Source organism: Colias philodice, chromosome 3, assembly GCF_061535455.1.
Source record: "Colias philodice isolate Cphi_HAF_F1 chromosome 3, ilColPhil1 Martin Lab GWU primary, whole genome shotgun sequence".
NCBI classification, from domain to species: Eukaryota; Metazoa; Arthropoda; class Insecta; order Lepidoptera; family Pieridae; genus Colias; species Colias philodice.
In genome coordinates, this window is record NC_143088.1 from 1,057,275 (window position 1) to 1,070,071 (window position 12,797).

The 12,797-nt window shown below is 34.5% G+C and overlaps 1 protein-coding gene across 1 annotated transcript in view; it reads right to left on the bottom strand.

The window, feature by feature from the left end:
* Positions 1 to 12,797, bottom strand: part of ogre (optic ganglion reduced) — a 46,297-nt gene that overhangs the window by 18,506 nt on the left and 14,994 nt on the right. Inside the window, exons 2-3 of the mRNA XM_089712328.1 lie at positions 7,134 to 7,481; positions 655 to 762 (exon numbers count right to left, since the gene is read on the bottom strand). Coding sequence (XP_089568454.1) covers positions 655 to 762; positions 7,134 to 7,385 — 360 coding nt within the window. The 5' untranslated portion in view covers positions 7,386 to 7,481. The remainder of the gene's footprint in view (positions 1 to 654; positions 763 to 7,133; positions 7,482 to 12,797) is intronic.

Here is a 12,797-nt window from a genome sequence, read left to right on the forward strand (position 1 = left end):
TTCGCCCGCTTTGTCTAAAACCTAATGAATTATATACTAAAACCTTCCTCGTGAATCACTTTACCTTTTAAAAAAAACCGCATCAAAATCCGTTGCGTAGTTTTAAAGATTTAAGCATACAAAGGGACATAGGGACATAGGGACAGAGAAAGCGACTTTGTTTTATACTATGTAGTGATAGTGACTATGTAGTGACTACAGATTGAAGGTTTGTAAAGAAAATCTACTTCGGTGTTATGTCTCCTGCATTTGATACGTGTGTTAAGGCGATAACTTGTTAGATTTTTATTGGATAAACAAACAACGACCAAATTATCTAACGGTGTAAGTAACTCGACGAGCCTTTGATCTAAATTTACTTTTTCTTTTTGAACTTAATTAGTATTGAGTAGCTTTGTTTATTTTATCATTTTTAGTACCTACTGGGTGGACGGACATCAACACTTATATTATTATAATACAATTCTATATTATAATTAAATTACTCCACTCAAATAAAATACTATCTAATGAAATCAAAATAAAAACAAATTGGTCATTCCTTATTAATTGCTATTACATTTAACTTAAAAAAAATGTTATTAAAAAACTTAATTATTTCTCACTTCAACTTCTAGGATAAAAATACTAGGACAACATAAACACATAGGATACCTGGAAGAACAGCACGAAGCACACCCACTGGTAGTAGGAGTAGTATTTCTTCGCTTGTGTGCTGTCGTACTCGTTCATGATACCCGGATGCGCGACCTCCTTGCCCACCTAGTAACAAATTACAAATATAATATATAGACTACAAGCCCGCATAGGACAAAAATATGGGTCAAATGAACCACCATGGGACATATCTAGAACGATAGCAGAGCAAAAAATAATAAGATTCATCACTATGCCGTCACTTGTAAGCTGTCCAACTGAGTGCAGATGAGAATTGAAAAGTACAGGTAGACTCGGTAAATTTTGGTCATATATTTTTGTACGGCATTCTTAACCATCGATAGATCCATTAAAAATAATAAGAAACCGGTCAGTGCCGTACAAAAATGTGGGTCCACCAAGTCGGAATTTTTATTTAATTTCCGAGAGTTACCGAGGGTAAATTTGGTCATTTGACCATGTACGGCATCTGTGTCATACTATTGCTATACTGCTTTTAATCCATTATTCCGCAACGCCGTACAAAAATCATGGGGACAAGGGGAAAAAATCGAGAGTTGTAATCCCCTCTCTTTCCCCACTCCAGGGGGTCATTTGACACAACACGAAATAAATTTATTTTTAAAGTATTTTATGCAAAGAGAATATTTTTTCATGTGCCGTACATTTTCGTTGGTTCAAAGGGGAAAAATCTGAAAAAGAAAAAAATCCATATAACGAAATATTTGCTTTATATTTTTATAATAAAATATAAATATACATTAATATTAAGAAGCTCGAGGTGGTTAATTATCACCTTGGAAAGTCGGAGTCAGGTGGAATGGACTCCGTTAAATTGATGAACTAATAAAAAAGCTATGAACGAAAAGATGTGAATTATATGCAATCAGTCCATGAATACAGGTAAAGTCACAAGCAAATGCTAGTAATATATACATATTCAAAATGTACAAGTAAAGCGCTTTCAAATGATACCAAACACTGCATATTTATCTTAACTTTATTTTTTTACTCTGTATGTTTTGTCCGCTAGAGGGCGCCACATTAGATTTTGTGAAACCCCATATAGCCTTTAGCTAGCTGGTCGTTGGTTATCCAGTGAACAATTCAGACGCCTCTAATGATATGTCATTTGTCGAATTCTGATAAGTAGTTTAGAAGTTACGAGGGAATAGATGAACATACATACATGACCTGTAAACAACCATAACCCTCCTTTTGCTTTGCCGTAGTTGGGTAAAAATATGTTAATGCCGTACTGTATCAAATGGCCATAAAGCACTCTTAAAATTGTAGCTTTCGTCGCTTTCATCAGCCTAAAAGATGTGGTCTGCACAAAAATGTACGGCATCGTTTTTTCCTAATTTATCTATGTAAATACTATTTAAAACAACGGATAAAGTGTAGAAAACTATTATATTTCATTAATCTACGATGTTTAAACTTTAACAAAATTTCTGGTTTTGCATTTCTCTATAACTTTTTTTAGAACGGTTTCTTTTGAACGGCAATACTATACAACAATTGAATTTTACAATATCATGTTAAAAAAAAAGTTCCCGTACAGGGTCAAATGACCTTACAGCTCTTTATATCAAGAATTCGATGAAATTAAGATGATTATTGGTATACATTTAAAAGAACAATTATTTTTTGACGGCATTGCTTTTAATAGTACTTTTGAGTGCTAGATAATGTTTTGGAACCGAAGCCGTACTTAGTCAAATGACCCCCTGGAGTGGGGACAGAGAGGGGATTGCATCTCTCGATTTTTTCCCCTTGTCCCCATGATTTTTGTACGGCGTTGCGGAATAATGGATTAAAAGCAGTATAGCAATAGTATGACACAGATGCCGTACATGGTCAAATGACCAAATTTACCCCCGGTAACTCTCGGAAATTAAATAAAAATTCCGACTTGGTGGACCCACATTTTTGTACGGCACTGAGCGGTTTCTTATTATTTTTAATGGATCTATCGATGGTTAAGAATGCCGTACAATAATATATGACCAAAATTTACCGAGTCTACCTGTACTTTTCAATTCTCATCTGCACTCAGTTGGACAGCTTACAAGTGACGGCATAGTGATGAATCTTATTATTTTTTGCTCTGCTATCGTTCTAGATATGTCCCATGGTGGTTCATTTGACCCATATTTTTGTCCTATGCGGGCTTGTAGTCTAATAATGAAATGTAGTCTTATATTTGATATTGTAGGTATATGAATGTATGTTTAAAACAGATATATTAAAAATAATTTAGTAGCGATTAATAGCTGGATTTTTAATCAACATGGTAACTATGGCTGGCCACACAATGAAGGAATACCTGTCTGAATTCAGATTCGTAATTCATAAAAACTTATAGAAATTGATTGGATTTATCCTGTTTAAAAGGATACTGACAAGCATTTTAATTCCGGGTCAAAAAAATTAAGATTATAAATTCAGAACGCATGCATGTCTTTCCATATACAGCTATGAAGGAACGCACAAACTTTGTATGTAAAATTATTACTAAGTAGCCATAAAGCCTCCTTACAACACGACAATAATAATATTATATCGAGACCTACACTGAATTGAAAACACTCTTTATACTATCATAATAGAACTTTAGATGCGCTCTTTTGCAGCACTGAATGCAATGTTAGTTGAACCATTGTGTATATATTGAAGAATCTTTGACCTATGATTTCGGTTTTGTTATATAAAAACATGAAATGATAAAATTATCATTCGCTCGTTTATATCAAAATTTAATGAACAATCTCTCGAAAAAATATTTTGTGTAACCTATTACACGAATTAAAATAATTCTACCTATAAAACATAAAAAAACTGTTCTTTTCGTTTTCGAAAATTTAATTTTCTATTGAGAAGATCCCCTTAGATTTATCAAACACCTTCCATCCTTGCATTAAGATATGCAGACATCAGTTGCAAGACCATAGTTCAGCTAAACACAATTTTACCAACATCATGACACTCGACACGTGGTATAAAATATTCATTATATTCTCTAATCGTGAATTGCAATCACAGTAAGTGAGGAAGTGGCCATTTGCAGTACAATTGCGCCTACACCGGTTAACGACTGGGCGCAGATTTCTTGCTCATCCAATTTATGTGATGACTCGAGAGATTCAACTAATAAACCGTCTTGTCGTGCATCTTTGTGTGTTCATTGCTCCAAATTGCTTGAATGCTCTTGAAATATAATCGCTTGCAGACAAGGACATGTATTGTGCAAGGAACGTGTAACCTAGTGACATTTTCATTGGCTTCACAGTAAAAAACGAACTGCAGAGGCGGAGTGAACTAAGGAGTTATAAAAAACAAAAAAAAAGACGGGTTGCACTCCGGGAATGCCGGCAGAAGTGAAAACTTGATTATTAACGTTGAGCATGTTTGATATTTTGGAATGGTATCCGTCTTACGCTTTTTCGATCAGGTCACGTGTCCTAACGCGAGTTTAAGATTTTATACCCATTACAGAAAAAGTGCTCAACGCCGCTAAAGAAGTTTTCACTTCAAAAAATTGTAAGAAATCTTATAGTAAAAGCATAGGTTAGAGCTACCACGCAAGCATAACATTCGTAAAGAAAGCTCATAATGTCAAAAATATCTAAAAAAACAATGAAGCCTGCCATTCCTTGTTTGTTTCGAGGAGTCTTTGGTATATTTAACGATAGAACAACGGTTTCCAAATCATTAAAGACTAATATAATCATTATAGAACAAGTCCAATATCGCAAATAATGATTCTCCAATAATATTGATCTTGTAACCTATTGCCCTTTGCTAATTTTACACCTACATACCATACCCAATTGACTATTATTAATCGAAAATCTAGTGCAATAATTGCAATGATCATTTTGACCTGCTTATTGCGAAAGGTCTTCAATAATTGACTTCAATTTAACAACCATCAGAGGTAAGTAAGATGTAACCTAAAAGATAAAACTATTCTTGGAGAATCTATCATAAAATATGTATCATGTAAATCTCTTCAAGTATCAAAAATGTTACCATGATGTCTTAAAGAGGTATTATTTCCAGTATGGAAAATGCAGAGCCTATGTAGAACGTCTAGCGGCATCACTTCCCAAGCTGGAAGTAATACTGCCTTAAGACATCTAGGAAGCCCCCAGGTCGTAAGAAAAAGCACCTATTCCCAACATCTCCGACAAAAATTGTTATTTTTCAATATGTTCGTTGAACAGATTTCCGTGCATAATTAATGCACTCGATAAATAGAGTTGTTAGAAAAAATACATTAAATTTAAGTATCTTTGAACTGTTCATAACGTCAACTATAAAGAACAAGAGACAAGTAAAACAGAAACAAGTATCATTATAGAGTTAACGTACCTATGCTGAATGCAGAAAATCTTTAGATACGAGAATATAACGACAATATTATCATATAAAATACGTCATAATTCAAGTGAGATATAATAATAAAGCTATAATAATGACGATAACGCATATGTATGTTAAAGTTTATAACTAACCTTATAGGTCAAGGCGAACACAAATCTACGGCTACCTATCTCTTGGATTGATTTGAATTCGTATTCATTTTTTTGCTAATAGTGCGTGACATTTACATATGGAATTTCGTATGGATGCACATTTCTTTTATAAACATAAATAAACTATATTACAAACGAATTCTACTAATATTAATCGTTAAAACTGATCTGGTGGCATGCCAAGTCGAGCAAACAAGCGACACGGCCGTACCAACCTTTTCTGGAAGCAATTCAGGCTAATTTTGCCCCCCTTTAACTTCTTAATGGATGAATAAAATATAAATTGACTGAATTTAAAAAAACAGAATGTTACATAAGCAACAAAATTCAACTGCATAAAACACGTGCATTTCCAACAAAATTAATGTCATTTACAATGCAATAAATCTTACAAACAAAACGCCGCCTCGATTCGTCATGACAAATTTGTTATTGCATTTAAACATTCCTCTCTCGTGTTATGTTAATTCGTGGACTCATTAGCTATAATCACAAACATTTTGTTCAAATAAGACAACAATAATGTATTAATTATATTGAATCATTTGTTTGTTGATCGTTAAAGAAACGATGTTTATAAATACAGTCAAAGTACAACTCGCCAACATAATGTTATAACAAACACAATAGCATTAAAAGTAAATTGGTAATAGGTATGGGAGTAGATACTAGACGAAGTATTTATTACATTATATTTATGTATAATTCGAAGCCCGTAGTAGTTAAAAGAGTCAGTTACATAAGGGAAGGAATTTACGTTTGCAAATAAACTGTAAAAACAGTGGTGAAAATCATGAAGTGCAAAGCATTTTGACACAAAACTAGGGAGACAAACAGCTAATAAGGAACACAGTCCTTTGAGAGAAATAAGAAGCGACACTGACTGACTACAAGAACCATACAAGAACCGTCCACGAAACAATAAACAATAATAACAAAAGACACGAAAGCTGAAATAGCCTAGAATTGGCGAAACGCCAGATGCAAAAATATTTGCTGAACGAGGCATTCGTTTTATTGAATGAGAACTTCCGATAAATTGCAGAATCCTCGAATTTCGTATTTGATAAACATGAAGTGATGCATATAACAGGAAGTGTATTCATTTTGTATGTATCGAAAAATAGTAAATTAATCCAACCTGAAAACAGCTAGCTGGAATTGAATACCAAGACCCAAACAAATGTATTCCAATCAAGAAGATAATACAATTATAAAAATGTTGTTTCCCTTAATATTCATTACCCTCTAACCGAACCAAATGAAGATTTTAAAAATTAAAAGGTGTAGTTTTCTAGTATAATTAGTGGCCACCTCCTCCCTAGAGATGCCTAGGACAGGCATCTCTAGGGAGGAGGTGGCCTCCTCATACATGCATTTTTCCCTTTTAATTAAAAATTTCGAAATCCAGACAGGCAACTCAACCACGACACGATAGAACAACATCGTGACATCACTCAGCCCATTGTAATAAAAATAACATGAATGAAGGCACGCTACTATTTGCCTCCCACGAGGCGTGTGTAGTACAACTTTACGCAACGAAGTGTCGTTGATATTATTTTGTGTCTTTGTTATCAATGAATAGGTCTCGTAAACTGGATGAGTTTGACTGCCATTTTTACGGGAACAATCTGAGTTACGGATAAACACTGTACATCGACTGCTATATCATAATATTTTGTACTGAAAATATAATTTTACATCCTTTACAAAAATAAAGTGAAGAAGAAGGCTTTTATTTAAGATTGTCAATAGAACTTTCATTCGCTTTAGCAAAAAGGTGGCAAACATATCACTATGGTTTTATTTTTTTGTAATTAACTGTGCAGACATTTGACCGCGGTCTCTCTTACCAAACTTAGATGCAGTCAAACATATTTTTAATGCTCAATAATTGTTATCTAAATGCAAAATATGTAGCAGTCTCACCTCTCTAGTAAACGCATCGGGCATAGTGAACGTCGACGTGATCCAGCAGAAAGTGTTAACCACATGGTTCGGTAGCCCAGGTCCCGATATACAGTGTATCGGCTGTCCCACATACTGCGTGGCTGTGATGATCACCGAACAGGTCAGCAGCAGTACCGTCGTGAACACATTGTGCAGCCTGAACACGGCGTTATCAGTCTTGATTGGCTGGTACTTGAAGTACACGCTAAGTCCTCCTAGAAGCTTGAACATGGCTATCGCATGTCTTGGTCGGAATGTCTACGTAAAATCAGTCTTTGATTGGTGCGTGATACCTATACGATATGACGATTATTGTCGTGATGGCATCTGGAACAAACAGATTTATATTATTAATTATTAATGAAGGTCAAGTAAGAAATTATTGTGCGTGAGCTGGGAAGGACGTCTTGAGGATATCGTAGAAATGTTTTATTAAGAAAAATTCCTGACTTGTTCTTTTATAAAATGATGTCTTATTTGGACTATATCTATATCATTTAACAAAACACCAATAAATATAACCGCTTATGTACCAAACTTTCGCATTAACTAGCTAGTGCTAACTACCATAGAAGGATCAAATTTCGTCCGATTTCTCCATATTTGGTGACACTTTTACAATTAGCACTCTATTCATAATGGAAACAGCTGTTATCAAAGTAAATAATTCAACAAATGTCGTGATGAAGCACTTAACACGTGTTTATATATTAAGTAGCTCTTACGACACTTTAAAATAGATAAGCTATTAAAATTTAAAGTTTATAATCACTTACGGAAGACAGTTTTATTATGAAAGGATATTGTCCAAGGATGTGAAGTTTTGATATATTTTCGTGACAAATTAACACAAGTGATGTGAGTATACAATATGGCAGGTCATTAATAAATTGAACGATTCCAAGGTATGTATTAATTATAGGTCATGATAATTATCACCAGTAATTACTAGTAAGTCTCATTAACTTAATTTTGAAGCATTTTCTATATTTTTAATCTGTAAGTGGATATAATTAAACTTTTATAATTATTGTACTGAAACAAATATTTTACACTAGCTTTCCGCCCGCGGCTTCGCCCGGGTTTTCAAAGAAAAACCCGTTCCCGTAGGATTTCCGGGATAAAACCTATCCTATGTCCTTTCTCGGGTATCAAAATATCTCTATACCAAATTTCATGCAAATTGGTTCAGTAGTTAAGGCGTGATTGAGTAACAGACAGACAGACAGAGTTACTTTCGCATTTATAATATTAGTATGGATTTAAATCGGCATCAGTTACAATTTTTTTTGTAACACCCTGTATCACATCTTGAAACTGTGTCAACCTCAAACCACCTGTGCCAATATAAGACGAGGTTCAACGACCTGTTATCACAAATATTACTAGCACAAACCAATCGATTGCACCTGCAACTTGTTATGATAAGCCGAGCTTGACTGATAAGAGTCGTTTAGTTATTTACTTACAAAATATTGGAGAAACGTTTACCATAATATAATATTTTACTTTTATTAAACCTAATTACGTACCTACTAAACAAAAAAGGAATACTACATTTTTTTGTGCTAGGTAAGTATGTTAAAATACACTTCTTTCTGTCTCCCCGGGTTTTTTGATTTCTGAATTCAGATTCTAAAACTTACGTATTCGTCCTAAAGATTATGTCATTAATCATATCTACATGTCCTCTATACCTAAAACTACATGCCCACATGCACATACAACACAATTTAATACAAATTGTAAAACAATTGCTCTTAAATCACTACAACAATCAAACTTACATCCAGTGCCGTCTTTAGGATCAACGAGGCTGTGGGCCAAGGTACTGGCTGGGGCCTATGTAAGGGATGGAAAATCCTTAAATTTTAACTTTATCATTTTTCAGTTTACAATAACGCAATAGGCTAAATCGTAACCCCGTCTCTTAACACCCCACATATGAGAGTTCAATAAATATTATAATTTTACCAAGTGTGTGATTTGATATTTTTCTTATTATGTTATAAAATTTGTTGTTGTATATCGAAAATTTTCAGAATTGTGGGGCCCCTGCCTACCTCGGGGCCTCGGGCCAGGGCCCTGCGGGCCCTGCCTTAAAGACGGCACTGCTTACATCACAGTTTACCGAGCATCGTGTTTTGTAATACTTGTGTCACTGACGGATAAGCTGCATTAGACAAGATTGCAAATTGTTACAAAATCGTACCTAATGATGATTCGAAGTTAATGTAGTATAGTAAGGAAGAAAGAAAAGTATACTATGTATTTAACTATAGGTAGTAAATGAGAAACAATTGTATTTGTCGCTAAAAATATTAATTACAGAACACAGGTTTTTGAACGGCTACTGGTATTAAATCTTGATTAGTAATGTTTTATCTAACCCACACCTTTTTTTTTTTAAAGTGGGGAAATCTTGCATAGATACCCACGGCCTCCGGGGAAAGGGCCGTGGGTTATGTAGGATTCCTACCGACCAAAACCCCACTGCGTTCCGTCAAGCCACATCAACAACGGGGCCACGGGTATAGGTAGAATTGCCCGTCTCCAGGCCAACACAAATTATGAGCCCGCCAGCTCTGACCTCATGGGGCGGCGTGAGCGGAACACGTCTCACGCCGCCTCATCTCACCGGACGATGGACTAAATCCATCGCCCGGCGATCTAACCCACACCTAATCAAAACCAACTTAAGAAAGGTTATCTATTACAATGTCCTAAATTTTTGTGTATCCATGTCGTATTAAAATTCAGAAGAGTCAAAATCAAACGCAATAGGCACTAGAACTAGGCACTCCGCCTGGGTGGAAGGAAGATAAAAGCTAAAACAATAAGAACTATCCTTAAGAAATAACGTAGATTTCTAACGACGCAACTTTTTGGAACAAAGATCATTGCTCGTTAAAACACGAGTGTAAATATAGGAAGCCAAGTAGATAAAATAATTATGGTGTTCCCCGAAATGCATCAAAAATAACTGCAACCGTGTCACATTTGTGCGTCACAGTTCGTGTAAAATAGGGCAAAGCACCAATGACGTAAGAGCCTCTGACGTCACTAGTCTATTCGGCTGATAAAATATAAGTGAAAGAGTATCGCGTTTTAAAATGGGGTCGAATAAATTTTGGAAACTGGTAGATAAAATCGATAAAATAGACCGAGCTCTATGGCGTGCCTTAGGAGAGGCCTATGTCCAACAGTGGACGGAAAAAGGCTGAATAGAGAGAGAGAGAGATAAAATCGGGGAATAATATTGAGATTATGATCGTGTCAAAGTATACATAATGTATTGAAAATAGGTATGAATTTATAACATCTGACAATGTATAAGTAAGCTTCTACATCCAGGAATTAATTGATTTTGTCAAAAATAAAACAAAATTAAAGATTAATAGGGTTTTTTAGTTTAATTTTTATCCTATTGTTTTTTTACGAAAAATCCATATTATATTAAAAGCTGCAAGAATAGCAATTACAATTAATATTACGAAACATTCAAATCTAGCGATGACTCGCTTAAAACAAAACAATTGCAATATTCATTGCAACATACAACATGTCAAATAAAAGGTTTAGCATTTTGGATAAAATCAGCATTTGTATTGTTAATTTTTAATGCTATTATTCCAAAATTATTGTTTGCAAAACATGTACATTGTTTCCGATGCCAATGTAATAAAACTAACAAGGTTTCGAAACAAGCTAATATAATTTTTATTACCCGCTCTAGCTTTTCAAGTAACTTTTAAATACCAAAGCTGTACTATTCACGTTTTAACATAACTTTAATCACCCGATAACTTGAAAAAAATACCAGTAGGAATAGCTTGTAATATCTATAAATAGTTACGACTAGATTTCTGCCGGCTTCGCCCGCGTTTTCAAAGGAAAACCCGCATAGTTCCCATTCCCGTGGGATTTCCGGGATAAAACCTATCCTATGTGTTAATCCAAGTTACCCTCTATATGTGTAAATTTCATTGTACTTAATCGGTTCAGTAGTTTATGCGTGAAAACCATACATACATACATGGTTGGTATGTATGTATGGTGTCACATACAAATCTTTCCTCTTTATAATATTAGTATAGATAAAATAATAAATGTAACTACCGGAAGAATGATATCAGGAAATAATCGGAAAAAGTAATTGTGGAGATAATGTTGCCATTCCCAGGTCTATTGTGATTTTCTAATTATAGATATTTCGGCCTTGCTTATAAAGAAATGACCCGGATATTACTGAAATCAAATTAAGTATATTGTATCAACTGAAAATATACTTAGTTATCAACGGCCATGAGTTTAAAATGGAGAGTGTGAAATTGAAATGTACAACTGATCTAAAAATTAATTTTTAGTGACATTACAATATCATAATTCATTTTCGAATTAACTTAGTATCCTTATTACTAATTATATAAAAAGCCACCAATTAACATACAATCTAAGAAGGAAGAATATAAAGGTCGTTCATATTTTTTGCTTCAAAATAAATTAATTCAGTTAAAAGTATAAATCTATTGTTAAGTACTGAGGTACCATCTTTAATTACTTGCGTATGCTTAGATGCCTGCTAAACATTTTAAACATTGATTAAATTAACACCAACAATCAACATGAACGAGAATTATAACATTCAATTTATATTATAACTAGCGGTCCGCCCCGGCTTCGCCCGTGGTACATATTTACGTTTTCTCTACATAAAAACCATCCTCGTACTTCAAGGAATATAATAAAAAAAGAATTATCGAAATCGGTTCAGCCGTTCTCGAGTTATGCGCTTACCAACACATTTTGCGATTCATTTTTATATTATAGAAAACAGTGGCTTTGGAAACATTCAAAGAATTTTTCAAATCGAACCCGAGTTAACCAAACACACTCATTTTTCTTCTTGTTCTTTGTTTATGGCTATACCCAATAAAATTTTAAAATTCGCCAAAGTTCAGTGTAAGTGGGAGAATGATAGTCCGTTTTCTTATGGGCATGCTTGTATGGAAAGGTATACATTTTTGAGTAAAGCAATGAAATTTGGTTCGAATGTTGTACTCGTCCACCTAAGCCCAAATCGCCTGGTAGCCAGTGTCTACTCCCCTGCAGAATGGAGGGAGGGGGGGTTATAGAACAGAGCGCCCGGCGCTCGGAAAAAAAATTCTGGCGGATTCATTTGGCCCTTTGAGTCGAGTTTGGTGTCGTTATCAGGTAACTAGATGATGCCCGATTCATTCTCCATACCAGTTTTTTAGGGTTCCGTAGCAAAATATGTCACAATCTTTAAAATAATAAACTTTTGGCAGTGGCAAAATCCAAACAAACCAGTATATTTTTATATTTTTGTATCAAACTTGGTTTATAAAAAAATACTGTCTGAAAGGCCATTTCATGCAGATTATAAAAACATTAACATGTAACATATATCTTACCATTTTCAATGTGAAATAAATTATAGAAAGTACAGGAACGTTCGTCAGCGCAGCGTAGGGGACGGCTAATAGACCCGAAAAATAAGCAATAACATAAAACAAAAACCAGTCAAGTGCGAGTCTGACTCGCCCATCGAGTGTTTCGTACTTATTTGTCCTATACCATGTTATCTTGTCTGGTAGGACCCGGTTAACTGATACACACACA